Genomic DNA, 19,423 nt, shown 5'->3' on the forward strand with positions numbered 1-19,423 from the left:
ATCTATGAATCCATACCTTTACGTTTTGTGGCAGAAAGCAGGTCATTTGCATTCTCTAATTCCTTCTCTAATTTCCCTATTTTCTCAAGCATTTCTTTTTCCATTTGATCTTTAGATTCCTCTACTTCTAGAAGATGATCTTGTATTGCTTTATTGGCTAAAAACATTTTTAGAGACAGAATAATCAAGCACATAATTAAAATCTTTGAGTTACAGAATGTAACAGAATAGTCAGCAGACAATATTAAATTCTACAGAGGCTGTGGTTGACAGTTATTACCCACTGGAAGCTCTTGATGTACTTATAATTCCTGAGGTGTCCTGGCCTAGTCAATCTATTTCTCCTTTTGATGTCCCTTTTATAAGAGGGGAAAATAGGGGAACTCAAATTATAAAAAAAGTGGCTCTAAGTGTCTCTTTGGTTTTAATCTGATCTTAGATGTCTAGAACATAGGAAATGCCTGGAAAAGATCATACATAAATAACTTACATTAAAAAAAAGCAGGAATATATGAAATCAAAGACTTTAAAATACATTATAACTTAAAAAGTAAGGCTTATTTATGGATTAAGAGAGTACCCAAACTATAAACCTATATGTATTTATCAAAGGAAACGTTTCAAAAATGGAAGAAAAATTTCCTATTACAAATCAGAATATATATACAAGGTTATCAAATGAAAGAAACAGAAAAATGTTAGCTACATATATTTTCAAATATTTGCTGAAAATAGAATTTAAAATTTCTTGACCTAAGGATCTTTCTTCTATATCAAATTTTGTTCCTAATAAGGTATCTGACCTCCAAATCCAAAAATCTACAGAAGGGTAAAGAAAACAGTACCTTCTATCTAAAAACAAAATAATCTTCCCATAATTGGAAAGTCTTACCTTCTCCAGCTTCCTTCAAAAGTTTGTGTAATTCATCCACTGCTCGGGTCAGTTCATTGCTCTTTGCCTCTGAATCATCAGCAGCACTCTAAAATTTAATCTTAAAAAAGTTACCCAACATCCAATAATGCAACATTAGGACACTAAAGCATATGGTACGGTACCTACCTTATAAAGATTAGAGAGTTTTATGTGAGCATTTAATTCATTGTGGAATTTCTCTTCCATACTGGCCTGCTGTTCCTTGGCCTGAGGGGAAAAAAAAAGCCAACACCAAAAACCAAATTAGAACAGTCTGATTTGAACTGAATTTAGAATGCTTATCAAATGCCAAGATAAAAAATTCAGTTTTGAAAGTAAAGAGATGAAGACTAAAACACTAAAATTAAAATCAGTTGTCATTACTATAGAGATAAGTTATCTTAAGGACAAAATGTTAATGATATTTTTATCTTAAAGTAGGATATTTAAATGTCATTAAAATTAACCATACTCATTTTTAGACAGTACTTTGGATATAGTATGTAACTGATTCTAGCAATTTTAGCCTAGTTACATCATATGAAAATGCCCTGGCCATTTTGTGGTGCCAGGAATGGTTCAAAATATGAAATCATTTTATAAATCAATAGCTTCCTAAGTGTTACAATATTTTTGTAAAAGAGACATTTTAAACTGGTCAACTACACCTCTTTCAGTTTGGTCAACAGATCCTCTACATGCTTTTGAAGATTCTCATTTGATGTTTTCAAGCCATTCATCTGTTCTTCCATTCTAGAAACCTAGAAACAAAGAAGTAGAGTTGGTTGGGGGGAAGGATGTTGTATTAATTGAAATTGATTTGGTATAAAGTTTAGCTGCCAAGTACCAGGACTGAGTGAGCCAGAGCCCCCTAATCAGCTGCTACTTTAACCCTGTCCTGTCTGGGTGGGGAACAGATGCCCACAGGCGACCTACACACAGAGGTGGGTCCAAATCCAAAGCTGAACCCCAGGAGCTGTGCAAACAAAGAAAAGAAAGGGAAATTTCTCCCAGCAGCCTCAGGAGCAGCGGATTAAAGCTCCACAATCAACTTGATGTACCCTGCATCTGTGGAATACCTGAATGGACAACGAATCATCCCAAAATTGAGGCAGTGGACATTGAGAGTAATTGTAGACTTGGGGTTTGCTTTCTGCATCTAATTTGTTTCTGGTTTTATGTTTATCTTAGTTTAATATTTAGAACTTATTATCACTGGTAGATTTGTTTACTGATTTGGTTGCTCTCTCCCTTTTTTTTTTGTATATATATATTTTTCCTTTTTCTCTTTTTGTGAGTGTGTGTGTGTATGCTTCTTTTGTGATTCTGTCTGTATAGCTTTGCTTTTGCCATTTATCCTAGGGTTCTGTCTATTTTCTTTCTTTTTTTTGTATAGTTTTTAGCACTTGTTATCATTGGTGGATTTGTTTATTGGTTTCATTGCTCTCTTCTTTCTTTTTTCATTTTTTACTTTCAATATTTTTTTGTTATTTATCTTAATAACTTAATTTAATTTAATTAATTTATTTTTCTTTCTTTCTTCCTTTCTTTTTTTTTCTCCCTTTTCTTCTGAGCTGTGTGGATGACAGGGTCTTGGTGCTCTGGCCGGGTGTCAAGCATGAGCCTCTGAAGTGGGAGAACCAAGTTCAGAACACTGGTCCACCAGAGATCTCCCGGCCCCACGTAATATCAAATGGTGAAAGCTCTCCCAGAGATCTCCATCTCAATGCTAAGACCCAGCTCCACTCAACAACCAGCAAGCTCCAGTGCTGGACACCCCATGCCAAACAACTAGTAAGAAAGGAACACAACGCCACCCATTAGCAGAGAGGCTGACTAAAATCACAATAAGCTCACAGACACCCCAAAACATACCACCAGATGCAGTCCTGCCCACCAGAAAGACAAGATCCAGCCTCATCCACCAGAACACAGACACCAGTCCACTCCACCAGGAAGCCCACACAACCTAAAGAACCAACTTTAGGGCTTCCCTGGTGGCGCAGTGGTTGAGAGTCCACCTGCCAATGCAGGGGACGCGGGTTCGTGCCCCGGTCCAGGAAGATCCCACATGCCGCGGAGCGGCTAGAACCGTGAGCCATGGCCGCTGAGCCTGCGCGTCCGGAGCCTGTGCTCCGCAACGGGAGAGGCCACAACAGTGAGAGGCCCGTGTACCAAAAAAATAAAAAAAAATAAAAAAAAAAAAAAAAAAAAAAAAAAAAAAAGAACCAACTTTACACACTAGGGGCAGACACAAAAAACAACAGGAATTACAAACCTGCAGCCTGCGAAAAGGATACCACAAACACAGTAAGTTAAGCAAAATGAGAAGACAGAGAAACACAGGGTAGATGAAGGAGCAAGCAAAACCCACCAGACCAAACAAATGAAGAGGAAATAGGCAGTCTACCTGAAAAAGAATTCACAGTAATGTTAGTAAAGATGATCCAAAATCTTGGAAATAGAATGAAGAAAATACAAGAAACGTTTCACAAGGACCAAGAAGAACTAAAGAGCAAACAATGATGAACAACACAATAAATGAAATTTAAAATTCTCTATAAGGAATCAATAGCAGAATAACTGAGGCTGAAGAACAGATAAGTGACCTGGAAGATAAAATAGAGGATATAACTACTGCAGAGCAGAATAAAGAAAACAATGAAAAGAATTGAGGACAGTCTCAGAGACCTATGGGACAACATGAAATTCACCAACATTCAAATTATAGGGGTCCCAGAAGAAGAAGAGATAAAGAAAGGGACTGAGAAAATATTTAAAGAGATGATAGTTGAAAACTGCCCTAACATGGGAAAGGAAATATTGAATAAACTCCAGGAAGACAGAGTCCCATAAAGGATAAATCCAAAGAGAATCACGCCAAGACACATACTAATCAAACTATCAAAAACTAAATACAAAGAAAAAATATTAAAAGCAGCAAGGGAAAAGCAACAAATAACATACAAGGGAATCTCCATAAGGTTAACAGCTGATTTCTCAGCAGAAACTCTGCAAACCAAAAAGTGTGGCAGGACCTATTTAAAGTGACGAATTGGAAAAGACTACAACCAAGATTACCCTACCCAGCAAGGATCTCATTCAGATTCAACGGAGAAATTAAAACCTTTACAGACAAGCAAAAGCTAAGAGAATTCAGCACCACCAAACCAGCTTTACAACAAATGCTAAAGGAACTTCTATAGGCAGGAAACACAAAAGAAGGAAAAGACCTACAATAATAAACCCAAAACAATTAAGAAAATGGTAACAGAAACATACATATCGATAATTACCTTAAATGTAAATGGATTAAATACTCCAACCATAAGACAGAGACTGGCTGAATGGATACAGAAACAAGACCAGTATATATGCTGTCTGCAAGAGACCCACTTCAGACCTAGGGACACATACAGACTGAAAGTGAGGGGATGGAAAAAGATATTCCACGCAAATGGAAATCAAAAGAAAGTGGGAGTAGCAATTCCAATATCACACAAAATAGACTTTAAAATAAAGCCTATTATAGGAGACATAGAAGGGTACTACATAATGATGAAGGGATCAACCCAAGAAGAAGATATAACAATTGTAAATATTTATGCACCCAACATAGGAACACGTACATACATAAGGCAAATGCTAACAGCCATAGAAGGGGAAATTGACAGTAACAGAATCATAGTAGGGGACATTAACACCCCACTTTCACCAATGGACAGATCATCTAAGATGAAAATAAATAAGGAAACACAAGCTTTAAATGATACATTAAATAAGATGGACTTATTGATATTTATAGGACATTCCATCCAAAAACAACAGAATACACTTTCTTCTCAAGTGCTCATGGAACTTTCTCCAGGATAGATCATATATTTGGTCACAAAGCAAGCCTTGGTAAATTTAAGAAAACTGAAATCATATCAAGTATCTTTTCCGACCACATGCTATGAGACTACGTATCAATTATAGAAAAAAAATCTGTTAAAAATACAAACACATGGAGGCTAAACAATACACTGCTAAATAACTAAGAGATCACTGAGGAAATCAAAAAATACCTAGAAACAAATGACAATGAAAACATGATGACCCAAAACCCATGGCATGCAGCAAAAGCAGTTGTTAGAGGGAAGTTTATAGCAATACAATCCTACCTCAAGAAACAAGAAACATCTCAAATAAACAACCTAACCTTGCACCAAAAGCAATTAGAGAAAGAAGAACAAAACAATGCCGAAGTGAGCAGAAGGAAAGAAATCATAAAGATCAGATCAGAAATAAATGAAAAAGAAATGAAGGAAATGATAGGAAAGATCAATAAAACTAAACTCTGGTTCTTTGAGAAGATAAAAAAAATTGATAACCATTAGCCAGACTCATCAAGATAAAAAGGGAGAAAACTCAAATCAATAGAATCAGAAATGAAAAAGGAGAAGTAACAACCGAAACTGCAGAAATACAATGGATCATGAGAGATTATTATAAGCAACTATATGCCAATAAAATGCACAATCTGGAAGAAATAGAAAAATTCTTAGAAAAGCATAACCTTCTGAGCCTGAACTAGGAAGAAACAGAAAATATGAACAGACCAATCACAAGCACTGAAATTGAAACTGTGATTAAAAATCTTCCAGCAAACAAAAGCCCAGGACCAGATAACTTCACAGGTGAATTCTATCAAACATTTAGAGAAGAGCTAACACCTATCCTTCTCAAACTCTTCCAAAATACAGCAGTGGGAGGAACACTACCAAACTTATTCTACGAGGCCGTCATCACCCTGATGTCAAAACCAGACAAAAATGTCACAAAAAAAGAAAACTACAGGCCAACATCACTGATGAACATAGACGTAAAAATCCTCAACAAAACACTAGTAAACAGAATGCAACAGCACATTAAAAGGATCATACACCATGATCAAGCCGGGTTTATTCCAGGAATGCAAGGATTCTTCAATTATGTAAATCAATCAATATGATACACCACACTAACAAACTGAAGGAGAAAAGCCATATGATCATCTAACTAGATGCAGAAAAAGCTTTCAACAAAATTAACACCCATTTATGATTAAAAAAACCTCCAAAAAGCAGGCAGAGAGGGAACTTACCTCAATAAAATAAAGGCCATATATGAGAAACCCACAGCCAACATCATCCTCAATGGTGAAAAACTGAAACCATTTCCACTAAGATCAGGAACAAGCAAGGCTGCCCACTCTCACCACTATTATTCAACATAGTTTTGGAAGTTTTAGCCACAGCAATCAGAAGAAAAAGAAATAAAAGGAATCCAACTCGGAAGAGAAGAAGTAAAGGTGTCACTGTTTGCAGATGACATGATACTATACATAGAGAATCTTAAAGGTGCTAGCAGAAAACTACTAGAGCTAACCAATGAATCTGGTAAATTAGCAGAATACAAAATTAATGCAAAGAAATCTCTTGCATTCTTTTGCTAATGATGAAAACTCTGCAAGAGAAATTAAGGAAACATTCCCATTTACCGTTGCAACAAAAACAATAAAATACCTAGGAATAAACATACGTAAGGAGACAAAAGACCTGTATGCAGCAAACTATAAGACAACAATGAAAGAAATTAAAGATGATACAAACAGATGTAGAGATATATCATGTTCTTGGACTGGAAGAATCAACACTGTGAAGATGACAATACTACCCAAAGCAATCTACAGATTCAATGCAATCCCTATCAAACTACCAGTGGCATTTTTCACAGAACTAGAACAAAAAAATTCACAATTTGTATGGAAACACAAAAGACCCTGAATAGCCAAAGCAATCTTGTGAAAGAAAAACGGTGCTAGAGGAATCAGGCTCTGTGACTTCAGACTATAATACAAAGCTACAGTAATCAAGACAGTATGGTAGTGGCACAAAAAGAGAAATACAGATCAATGGAACAGGATAGAAAGCCCAGAGATAAACCCACGCACGTATGGTCACCTTATCTTTGATAAAGGAGGCAAGAATATAATGGAGAAAAGACAGCCCCTTCAATAAGTGGTGCTGGGAAAACTGGACAGCTACATGTAAAGGAATGAAATTAGAACACTCCCTAACACCATACACAAAAATAAACTCAAAATGGATTGGAGACCTAAATGTAAGGCCAGACACTATCAAACTCTTAGAGGATACCATAGGCAGAACACTCTATGACATAAATCACAGCAAGATCCTTTCTGACCCACCTCCTAGAGAAACGGAAAGAAAAACAAAAATAAACAAATGGGACCTAATGAAACTTAAAAGCTTTTGCAGAGCAAAGGAAACCATAAACAAGATGAAAAGACAACCCTCAAAATGGGAGAAAATATCTGCAAACGAAGAAATGGACAAATGATTAATCTCCAAAATATACAAGCAGCTCATGCAGCTCAATATTAAAAAAACAAACAACCCAATCCAAAAATGGGCAGAAGACCTAAACAGACATTTCTCCAAAGAAGATATACAGGTTGCCAACACACACATGAAAGGATGCCCAACATTACTAATTGTTAGAGAAATGCAAATCAAAACTACAATGAGATATCACCTCACACCAGTCAGAATGGCCACCATCAAAAAATCTACAAACAATAAATGCTGGAGAGGGTGTGGAGAAAAGGGAATCCTGTTGCACTGTTGGTGGGAATGTAAACTGATACAGCCACTATGGAGAACAGTATGGAGGTTTCTGAAAAAACTAAAAATAGAACTAACATATGACCCTGAAATCCCACTACTGGGCATATACCCTGAGAAAACCATAATTCAAAAAGCGTCATGCACTACAATGTTCATTGCAGCTCTATTTACAGTAGCCAGGACATGGAAGCAACCTAAGCGTCAATCGACAGATGAATGGATAAAGAAGATGTGGCACATATATACAATGGAATATTACTCAGCCATATAAAGAAATGAAATTGAGTTATTTGTAGTAAGGTGGACGGACCTAGAGTCAGTCATACAGAGTGAAGCAAGTGAGAAAAAAAAAAAAATACCGTATGCTAAAACGTATATATGGAATCTAAAAAAAAAAGAAAATATGGTTCTGAAGAACCTAAGGGCAGGACAGGAATAAAGACGCAGATGTAGAAAATGGACTTGAGGACACGGGGAGGGGGAGGGTAAGCTGGGAGAAAGTGAGAGAGTAGCATGGATATATATACACTACCAAATGTAAAATAGATAGCTAGTGGGAAGCAGGTGCATAACACAGGGAGATCAGCTTGGTGCTTTGTGACCACCTAGAGGGGTGGGATAGGGAGGGTGGGAGGGAGACGCAAGAGGGAGGAGATATGGGGATATGTGTAGCTGATACACTTTGTTATACAGCAGAAACTAACACACAATTATAAAGCAATTATACTCCAATAAAGATGTTAAAAATAAAGTTTAGCTGTCAAGTAAAAGCAAAATAATCCCCCACACCCAAAAAAGCATTTTGCATAAAATATGAATGTTTAAGAAAATGAAAAATAGCTCACAGAACAACATGTTTAGTTTTAGCTCAGAGAAACTCACCACCACTTCTTAAACATGTGTCTTAGGAAGGACACACCATAAGACAGTAGATAGTATGAAAATTCATCCAAGGATATGTAAGTTCTTTATTTAAATGCAAGTCAGAAAGAGAAAACAAATATCGTATATTAACGCATACATGTGGAATCTAGAAAAATAGTACCGATGAACCTATTTCCAGGACAGGAATGTAGAGAATGGATGTGTGGACACAGTGGGGGAAGCAGAGGGTGGATGAACTGGGAGATTAGGTTTGACATAAATACACTACCATGTGTAAAAAAGAGAGCTAGTGGCAACCTGCTGTATAGCTCAGGGAACTCAGCTCAGTGCTCTGTGATAATCTAGATGGGTGGGATGGGGGGTGGGAGGGAGGTCCAAGAGGAAGGGGATATATGTATACATATAGCTGATTCACTTCATTGTACAGTAGAAACTAACACAGCATTGTAAATCAATTATAATCTGATAAAAAAAAAGTAACTGGTTAATTTCCTAGGCCAAATATTTATGAGTTATGTCCTTCACATTGACCCCTAATCTTACAATATATTTAATTTGGTACTCCACTGAATAAATTTGTATAAGCTGGCACACAAATGTAAACTGTAACTAACATAAAGATACAATTTTACTAAATTACCTCCTCTTTTTTGTTTTCAAGATTACATTTAAGCTCAAGAATTTCATTTCCTTTATCTCTTCCAAGAGCCAGAAGTTCATCAGTTTTGGTCTTCAACTCTGTATTCAGCCAAGTATTCTGATTATGTAACAACTCCTTTTCTTGCTCCAAGCGTTTTTCTCGATACTAAGGAAATCCAAGAAAAGAAGGTTTACAGTTAAATATAATATATGGTTATTCAAAAGATTTTGTGTATAGCTAAGGTACACAAGCAGAACTTTTACAACAGAAATAAGTATTTGCATGGACTCTTAACAGAAAAGAGAATCAGGTAAGAACAATATGAAACAAACATCATATAAGCAAAACAGTTCAATTAAAATTGTCTTAAAACTTAATTCCCTGATATTAAAAAATACAGCTTTTAATTCATTTATAGATAACTTGCTTATATTTAAAATTTAATTTAGGTGAGTTTTAATCAAAAGTTGTATTCTGTGCATTAGAAATTGTTTCTCACCTTAACAGAAACATCAGAAGCTTGAAGTTCATCCAATTTTAACTGAAGCTCACCCTTTGTTGCATTGCTTTCTTTAAGTTTTTCACTTAGACGTTTAACATCCTCTAGAAAGGTCAGAAAAGAATGTGAAAATGACTAATGAATGGTCAGAGGAACCAAACATCAAAAATGCATCTCTAGGAATACAAACATTTATATAAGTAGTTCTCAACTCTTCTATTTTAACTTGTTTCTGCCATACTTAATCACAAATTTAATTTTAACAAATAGATGATGAAGTCAAATTCATGCATCCAACCAAGCATGTAAATTATACTGGTTATCTTATTTTAAATGCAGTATCTAAAGCTAAATATACAACATTAATTCCCTCATATTAACCAAAAGTCTATTAAAATGTCACAAATTAGCCATTTCTTAAGTTAAAAAGCAATGGTACATATTAAAACCTTACACTCAAAACAGCAGGAATATACATACTTAATTATTTTTGTATTCCTTACATGAAGGTTTTTATGAAAAAATTTAATTTTACCCATTAGCTGATCAAAATCATCAACAAATACTTTGAATTAATTTTTCTGAGAATAGTTACTAATTGACTATTATTGTACAGTAACATAAGTATTTGAAAATTCTTCCTTCAGTAGAAATAAAAATTCTGAAAAATCTTATAAAAAGGAACCAAAGGGAACTGGATACCATTAAACTGCTTAAGAGTCATATTCACTTGAATACATCAACTGTATTACATATTATATTCTATGTCTAAATATCTTATATTCTTGCTTCCTAATTCTTTCAGCCTGTGCTTTTAAATATGGGCTCTCCTTTTTGGTTCTTATATTGAATGCTTGTGGACAGCTTATACCAGCAAGTGTGTCTGTATCAAAAGGAGTTCAGCTTCTACAACTGAACATCTGAACAGTTTCCAATTTGATACTATAAATAATATTGTAGTACATAAACCTTGGTCCAAATTCCTTCAGATGTTTTTCATTTGTGTACTTGTCTATAGACACCTCTTTAAGGGCTCAGAATGATCTAGAGATAAATGAGTAGGAGAAACAACAGGATATTTCTCTGAACTCTATTCTGAGCTATGACAAACACCAGCTAATAGAAATGGACTGGGGATTAAATCTTAGCACTGTTAGAAGAGAAAGGAAAGAGTGAAGTTAGAGACTAAGGTCCTTTTTCATACCTGTTAAATATTCAAGTTCTTGAGATAGTCTCTCATTGGTTCTAATTAAGTCTCTTTTCTCAGCTTCTAATTCTTCCTTTGTCCTTGTAAACTGGCTCTGTCATATAAAGGAGTAAGCATAAAACATTTAAATAAGAAAATCAAGTTGATCAAATATATAGAAATGAACATGGAATTGGCACCTTAGTTAACATTAGCAGTGGTTTAAAAATGGTTGGTTTTCTTACTTATGGCTTATACATAAAAATGTTTAAAAACTACCCATAATCTCAACACTTCTGTTCATATTTTGGGTTTTTAAAAATTATTCTTCCTAGACTCACAAAAAAATTTCCCATGCCGCTTTTTAATCACTTGAAAGTGCCATATAATTATATAATTACTTCAATAAGCCTTTATAAGAAACTTAATTTACTTCTAATTTTTGCTGTTATAAAATAAAACTTTAATGAATATCACTGCACCTTGGCTCAAATTATTTCTCAAGAAAGATCCCCAGAAACAGAATTATTTAAAACTCTTAATATATTTTGTCAAATTGTTTTGCAGCAAGACAATGGCAATTTATAGGCTCTTCTTGAAGTCATAATTGCCAATGTGAAGCCACTTATGCCAGAAGTGAAGATTATGCTTAAAAAAAAAAAAAAAAAAGGAGAAACAAAAAAATCAGTGTTAACATAGGGAAGTGAAAAATAAATACATTGTTGCATTATCTGCATTTTTCTGATTACAAGTGAAGTAGAATAATATTTCATATTGCTATTGGCTATTTGTACAGCTTCCTGTCTGGTTTTAAAAACCTTTGCCCATTTCCCCCTTTGAATAATTTTTCTTATAATTTGAAAGTAGTCATGTATTAAGGATATATATAGTCATATTTTTATTGAGAAAATACTTTCTATGATTTATTTGCTTTTTAATTCTTTTCATGTAGAAAATTTTAAATTTCTATTGGATCAAGTCTATCACTCTTTCCCACTATAAGTATCTTCCATATATCAAATATTTTTTAACCTCAAATCAAACGCAAATTTTTAAAAAGCAATGGCAAGAGTCTAAAGGTCTATCTGATCAAAGAATCATTGGGTATGACCACTTTATTAAACAAACTGGCCTGCAATCCTTGTAATCATATTCAATCTGTTATTCTTAATCACTACTCTAAGGAAATGATTACCAATGTGGATTCACACATATCCCCAACTGTATCACAATACTTGAAATAATGCCTAGGCAATAGTAAGCATTAAATAGATAATTTCTAAAAGAATGGAAGGAAGATAGGTAGGTAAGTGGGTGGATAGACAGCCAGATGGATCTTTGAATATCTACCCTACTTACAGATTTATGGCACTTATAATGCAAAAAATTTTTTTTAAATCATGACTTAAGAGCTACCCAGCTAAAAGCAAGTGTTTTTTTATATCAAGAACTTACATATTCTAATAAGTAAAAGGAATATCTAATCAATCATTAAAACATAAAATCCTATTAAGGAATTTATGTACATACATTTTTGTTAGTAGCTTCTCCTAACTGAACATATTTCATCTTCCCCCTGACTAAATAACCAATAAGCACAATCAGAATAGAAAACTTCCTCAAGTATCAGGTTTACAATTAGCTTTATTCACAGGAATAACTTTTACCTGAATGGCAATACTGCGATCCTGAGCCACTTCAAGTTCTTTGTTTTTCTCAGTTAGCACCTTCAGTTGACTGTCTGGATAAAAGGAATTTTATGAACACACGTACATAAGCTTAAAATTTGCGATGACAGTTTGTATTCAATGGCCACCCACACACGTTTTGAAATTAAGAAACTGATTTCAGAAAGGTAGAGCTGCACAACAGTGCGTTCCAAATTCGTGAGTACAACCCAAATTTACTGTATTTCTAGTACAAAGTTTTAAATATGCTATCCTGTCTTCAAAATCATATTTGTGATCATTTTAGCCAACATTTTTAGGAAAAAGTATTTGCAATTACCAATTTCCTTATTTTTCAATGACATCTTCTAAATCAATCATAAAAAAGTGAATTGTATTTGCAAATTCAAAAATTAAGTGGAAAAAGACAAAATCAAGAGAATAAATAATAACATTTAAATGTATACAGAGTATACATTTCAAACATGAAATGCATACAGAGTAAATCACAATAATGGATAACTAATTCAGCTGGTTTACCACGCTAAAAAGAGCTATGCTTGATACTGAATTTTCAGTCCCACAATCTCTACTCATAATGGGCTATCTCCCCTAAAGTTTCTCTTCTAAACATATTCCAATAATTAGGAAGATTATACTTTCTGAAACTTTCTTCCACTGAAACACGTCTATGTTATGTGCTGGTAATTTAATGAACAAATACATTATTATTACTTCCAAGTTAAACAATTCGTTTATTAAAAGAAAAACAAAAAACCTGCTAAATTTGTACAAATTTTCTATGTCACTTTAATGTTATTTACTGCTTCCAAACTAAAAAAATATAAAAATATAAACTGTAAACCCCAGGAAGGCATGTCTATCTAGGTTTATCCCCATCTTCTCCTCCCTCTCCCTTTTCCAGATCTCATAAAAGAAGCTGGGATCACAGTCATTTTCTTGAAATTTTTTAGCACTATTGCTCTACAAACCTTTTTTTTTATGCCAAGACAAAACTGTGTACAGGTGATAAATCAGATGTAGCTACTCAAGTATTCATACCCTCATTACACATGTATACGTACCATCATATGTATACATCACATGTTTTAAAAATGAGATGTGCCAAAATTAGTTGAAAAGTGTTTCGACTCAAACATACAGCCGATGGGCATGGACTTGGTTAAGAAAGAAGACTAATGTTTCAGCCATTCTCTTAATTATTAGCTTCTTGCATTCCCAATGAAATTAAAATCCAGCTATACCTAATAACAAATATTATGCCCATACTCTATAAAGATCTTCCTGACATTCGCTTTTTTCTCTGTAAACAAGGCACAAAAAACACATCATCCTCCCAAGAAATGTCAGGACCTTTAAGATCTTGTGTACTTTCTAGAACTTAATGATGTAAGAAAATTAATTAAGAAGCAAAATAGCTGTTCATCTTTCAATTGAATTAGGCCTTAAAGAGGAAATTACATCCTGAGGTTCATAAGTAGTTATAAATATCATAACAAGAGTTAAAACATGAATATAATAATGGAACTAATAGGCTTTAATTTTTCAACAACATAAAAATAATTAAGTCACTCTCTTTACTTTTTCAGTTGGATAATGCTTTAGCCTTTTCAAAATGCTTTCATATATACCTCATTTGACCTGTACAGCTGTTTGAGTAGATAGACAAGTGGCTCTAGCCATTTTATAAACAATAATCAAACACTGTTATGATTTACATATGACATAAGAGTTTTTAATAGCAGTCAGAATTAGAACACATGCCTCCTGACTATTAAGCCCTGGACTCTTTCAAAGTCTTTACCACTGAATGAAAAAAAATCACACTGAAAGAAAAAAACATGATATTACCAGAAATGAAAACAAGGACAATCAGTATTTTGATATACAGTAAATAAATGTTTCCAAAGCATACAAAGGAGGATCTGAAGACCTCAATACTCTAATATTAGAAAGATATAATTAAATACTTACTGAGCTTCTCCAGCTCAAGCCGCAAGCTTTGGCACTCTCGGGTTTCATTCACAAGTCTCTCCTGACTGTGGGACAGCCTCTTCTCTATCTCAAAGTACTGTTGTTCTACAGATGATCAGAGGAAAAAAAAAAAAAAAAATCAAACATACATTTACACACTGTCGACACTGCTACTTATTTTTGATAACCCTGATTTTAAAATTTAAGACATAGTATTGGGACCCACACTCCAAATAAGAGAGAATTTGAGTAAAGATAAATAGATCGAATACAGAAAAGGACTTTAATCCAACATTTCCAACTGACATATGTAAAGTGACAAAAGAAAATAAGGCCTGAGAAGGTTTTAACAAATTATTTTTCTGCCTATTCCACAAGATTATGAAATTCTTCAAGGCAGGCAACATGTCTCATTTATCATAGTATTTTCCCCACACATCAGTAGACTTCTTAGCATAAAGCAGACCAAAAAAATATATTTATTAAATGGAGAAAAAATTATTTAGGTTAAAAACTACTTTGCTTTAAAAAGGTTTGTCTTAAAATAGCCAAAATAATGCCTGAACATATAAAATTACTAAATTTATGTAAAAATAAACATGTTAACTTTCCAAGGGAAGCGACTGATAGTGTCCTGTTCAACACATTAGAAGCACATAGAAGACGCTCAATATTTATTGTGTAAATTAACACATAGAATGCAGTGCACTATATTCAGTGTTGGGATTCAGAGAATTAATTTTCAACATCAGTTCTGCTTAGTAATTTTATTTATTTTTTTAAAATGAAAACTTCTTCAGAATTTTCAATCCACTTAGCAAAAACCAGTTACCAATCCCGCACCGCCCGCCCCCCCCCCCCCCCCAAAAAAAACCTGGTTAACCAAGACACACAACCTGGTAAACCAGGACACACAACAGATGATTTGTATTTTACTAATGATAATTACTATGCTCTTAATATTTCTTCAATGATATTCAAGTCACCATTGTGAGGAACTTTCTTATTTGAGGGTCTACTACAGGTATTTATAAGGTCTTAATATATTTTCTATCAAAGGCCAACTTTTAGAAAGAAGTCGTATATATTAAACATTTACTGCACGTGCACTGTGTTTCCAGCGCTGCCTTATGCATCTACTCGTTCTTGTGAACACAAAACGGACCAGAGCGAGACAGACTCAGAACAAGTGCAGGAAGTTATCATTAAAGACATAGGCCTTTGAAGGCAGACGACTAGAAGAGCAGAAATTACTATCATTTAACGTGCAACATACAGACAGGGTACTCTAGGCTTAGAAGCGTTAGGAGTCGCAGACCCCTAGTCCGGTGTAAACAGACCCAAATCTTCACAATTTCTGTTTGCCAGACAACGTTAGGCGTCCCTAAATGAGACCACCCTAATTACAAAGAAAACAGGAACTCAATGTGGATTCACATTTTAAAAACAAACAAACAGGCTCCTTCGTATCAAACTGTGAGGGAAGCAGTTACGAGAAGGCCTATGGTGCCCACGGAGCCGAAGAAGCGATGCTAGCTAGCAGTGAAGCCGTGGATGGTGCGAGCTTGCAAGGGGAGGAGACCAGCCATCGCTGGGGTCGCGTCCAGAAACAAGGGCGCGAAGAGCGTCGCACTTACCGCTCTCCACCTTAAATTTCTCGTGCCGCCCCTTGAGGCCATCGATCTCGGACTGCTGGTCAGCAAGGAACTTCTCAAGTTTGTTCTGGACCGACTTGGGCAGCTTGTTCAGTTCCGTGCGCTCCAGGACTTGCTGCAACACCGCCGCCATGTCGATCGGGCCGGGGACCGTGGCGGCAGCGGCCGACGGAGCAGAAACGGAGAAGAAAGGCGAAGACGAAGAGGACCCAGAAGCCTGGGCTGCCGCCTCTGCCACCTCGCTCGGTGTCTCGCGCGCGCCCGCCCGACGGAGACTCAAGCGGCGGGACCCTGGGAAATCGAGTCCCGCGTTAAGTGGTGCACCAGACGCGCCGCAGCGCCCACGTCCGCGGTGCGCGCGCAATCACCGGAAGCTGTGCACCCTGGGAATCCGAGTTCAGAGGCAGTCTCTGACCCCTGTCGTGCACTCCGCTTTCCGGCCCCCTTTTCAACCCGCTTCTAGCCGCGTAGGCTTCAGGGAAACGTAGTTTTCCCCAATCCCTTCCGTGAGCCCAATTCTGCACCACCAAGTCCGCTTCCTCCTTTCTCCCCGCCCCCCGGCTCTCCTTGCCTGCCGCGCGACCACTTATCCGCGAGGTGGCGCCACATAGTACCCGTTAACCTACGTTCCTCCCTGAAGAGGAGGGCGACCTTACTGTCACAGCTCCGGGATGCCATGGGTCGTCCTCTTTGGCGGCTTTTAGACACTGGGCCGCTAGAGGGCATCGGTCCCGGCAGGGCCGGACGGCAGACGCCGGGCTACCGCCACGCTCTTAATGGCGCCCGGAAGGGGGCGGGGTGGCGACAGCAGTCGGTTTGGCTGAGGCACTGCGGTGAAAGGAGGGGGCCAGCGTGCGTCATCAATCTGAGCCAACTGACTCCAGAGACCCCGGGTGTGGAGTAGGAAGTGAGGTACGGGAAGTTCGTCGCTTTCTGATGAATTCATTGACTGTGGAATTGGGACCGGTGTGGAATCTGGTTCCTGGAGGCTGGTACTTGCACTCTGAACACCTTTCTCAGGTGGTCTGACAGTTCGACAGATTTGTCTGCCACGCGTGCACAGTCTGAGTGCAGGTGAGTCAGCCTGAGGGTGGAATCCGTGTGTGTGTGTGTGTGTGTGTGTGTGATGTGTGTGCACTCGGGCACAGAGAATTGCCTTTTCAAGGAGGACAGAAAGGGATAGCGTATAGGAAATATATGGACGGTCACTCCTGTGCGACACACTCAAGTCCAGTTATGAGACTTATCTTACTTATATTTTTTGGTTTTTTGGTGGCGGAATTGGTAACAGTGATTTAATAGGAATTTAAGGAGCTCGGTTTATTTTCCAGGAAGAGGATTTTAAAAAGCCAAGAGGAGTTTGAGTGTAGCTTTTATTTGTATGTTTTAAGGTAACGTTACAGAAAATGTTGCCTTGTGTTTATATTGTTAAAATTGAAAAACTTTTGGAACAGAAGTTGTTGAACACGTTCGTTCTTAAAAACCATTTCTTACCCTGCCACCGTAACAGAACTACTTGTTTCCAAATTGTAGTTCTGTGACTTCTAAGCAGAATCCGTAGATTATTTCATTTTTGATTACTCTTCTAAAAGAATTTGTTAAATTCTTTATTGAAAATAAAGTATTACTAATGTCATCCTCCCTACAGTTCCCACAGTAGCAAACCTTTGAGAATAGCAGTAAGGAGCTGAAGGTTGTTTCTTTCCCCCAAAATATTTTATATAAGCACTTTAATTAAGGTTGCTGGTATGTGCAGTACTGTATTATGTCCTAGGCCCACAATATTATCATTATTGATCTACCATTTGGAAAATGCAGATGTTCTGTACTTGGACTTAGAGAATCCTAAAATTAGATTTTCCGACCTGCTATGATCCAAATTCTTTATTTTGTAGACTAGGAAATCAGAGTCCAGGGAAGTTGAGTGGTCTCAAGTCAGCGTTTGGACAACTTGCAAAGCTTCTGCTGATACACAGCATTTCAGGAAAAACTGAACTGTATAAGAGAAGATCTACATTTTTATTAGCGTCCTTTATAAAGTACGATTAGATACATTTCAAAGTTTTGAAGGAGCACTAAAGAAAAAAAATATCCGACAGTCAACCAGATTTCATAACCCAAAGATTTTCATCTTTCTGTTGCATTCAGTTTCTTACACATTAACGTGACTAGTAGATGACACCTTGGAAAAAGTAAGATTAGAAAGTTACATATCATAACCTTGGAGTCACTGTTAACTGCTATTTCTTGTAAGAATTAAGAATTATTTAGGGCAGAAGGAAAAAGAGTAGAATAGCATGATGAAGTAGAAGAAAGTTTAATACACAGAAATGCATACCTTAACGTGGTAAAAGTGGAAAGCCCTTAACTTTATAGAGGCATTAATGATTTAGACAGGCAGTCCTAGACTTCGCCAGAAAAAAAAAAGTGCAAACCTGAGAGCTAAGAAGACATTTAATGCATTTTGAGACAAAACCGAACAGGAACTTTGAAAAAAGACCATCTAATAGGCCATTTCAAACTGGAAGCGATTCTCTGGGCTTTAGTTTTAGAGTAATGCAAGTCATTGTGACTGGCAGTTTATTTTACTGATGTCAGATAAGCCACCCCAGCACATCTAGAGTTGCCTGGATTTTGTTGTCCTGAATAAGATTGGGATTTTTTGCAGGACCTAAGTGACTGTTAGCGCTATTCAGAATGCTGCAACTGTGTTTCTTCAGTCTCTCTGTGGCTATTTTATAGCTTTTTGGAATCATGTCTTTACATTTGTTTCTCCCACACTGAATGTGAACTCCTTGAGATAATCATTTATTATTTCCTACCTCTTTTATTCAGCATCTTTGATTTTAAGCTACAGAAACTCAAATCAAAGGAGTATGAGCCAGTCAGAGGAATATGCTGATTTTCATCCCCAAACTGGCGAGAGGGTAGAACAGGAGTCCCCCTTAGTGAAAGTTTAATTGAGAGACTGGGTGTGACTCCTTAGTATGAGCACAGTATTTAAGAATACTATTTAAGAAATGGATTTTAGAGCCAGACTGCCTGAAGTGAAATCCTACCTTTGCCACTTACCAGCTTTATTGCTTGGGCAAGTTATGTTACCTTTTTTCGTTTCAGTTTCTAAATCTATAAAACAAGCGTGTATATATGTCCCCTACCTCATGGGGATTTTTCTGAATATTAAATGTTACCATATGTTAAGTACTTAGAACAATGCTTTACACAAAATGGAAGCTCTACAAATGTTTATTATTGTATTGCTGTTTGTCTACTTCCATCATTCCAGTTGTACTCTGAGTTACTCAAGGGCAG

General features: G+C 36.4%; 2 protein-coding genes across 6 annotated transcripts in view; one reads left to right on the forward strand and one right to left on the reverse strand.

Moving 5' to 3' along the window:
• The window catches only part of TPR (translocated promoter region, nuclear basket protein), a 65,094-nt gene extending 48,184 nt beyond the window's left edge, over positions 1-16,910 (reverse strand). The window contains exons 1-11 of one of the 3 annotated variants that reach the window (XM_032633097.1): positions 16,768-16,910; positions 16,094-16,402; positions 14,457-14,561; positions 12,462-12,535; positions 10,813-10,909; positions 9,609-9,712; positions 9,110-9,274; positions 1,582-1,674; positions 1,061-1,141; positions 893-980; positions 17-157 (exon numbers count right to left, since the gene is read on the reverse strand). In XM_032633097.1, coding sequence (XP_032488988.1) covers positions 17-157; positions 893-980; positions 1,061-1,141; positions 1,582-1,674; positions 9,110-9,274; positions 9,609-9,712; positions 10,813-10,909; positions 12,462-12,535; positions 14,457-14,561; positions 16,094-16,402; positions 16,768-16,837 — 1,327 coding nt within the window. In that variant the 5' untranslated portion in view covers positions 16,838-16,910. Of the gene's footprint in view, positions 1-16; positions 158-892; positions 1,142-1,581; positions 1,675-9,109; positions 9,275-9,608; positions 9,713-10,812; positions 10,910-12,461; positions 12,536-14,456; positions 14,562-16,093; positions 16,403-16,737 lie in introns of all 3 variants that reach the window. The other 2 variants (XM_032633106.1, XM_032633115.1) reach the window with 2 other exon arrangements.
• Positions 16,911-17,048: 138 nt separating this feature from the next.
• ODR4 (odr-4 GPCR localization factor homolog) overlaps positions 17,049-19,423 on the forward strand; it is a 41,735-nt gene continuing 39,360 nt past the window's right edge. For 2 of the 3 annotated variants that reach the window (XM_032648266.1, XM_032648255.1), the window contains exon 1: positions 17,049-17,185. The gene's annotated coding sequence lies outside the window, so the exon portion shown is untranslated. The remainder of the gene's footprint in view (positions 17,186-19,423) is intronic. The other variant, XR_004352150.1, reaches the window with a different exon arrangement.

This window comes from Phocoena sinus, chromosome 1, assembly GCF_008692025.1.
Source record: "Phocoena sinus isolate mPhoSin1 chromosome 1, mPhoSin1.pri, whole genome shotgun sequence".
Classification (NCBI taxonomy): Eukaryota; Metazoa; Chordata; class Mammalia; order Artiodactyla; family Phocoenidae; genus Phocoena; species Phocoena sinus.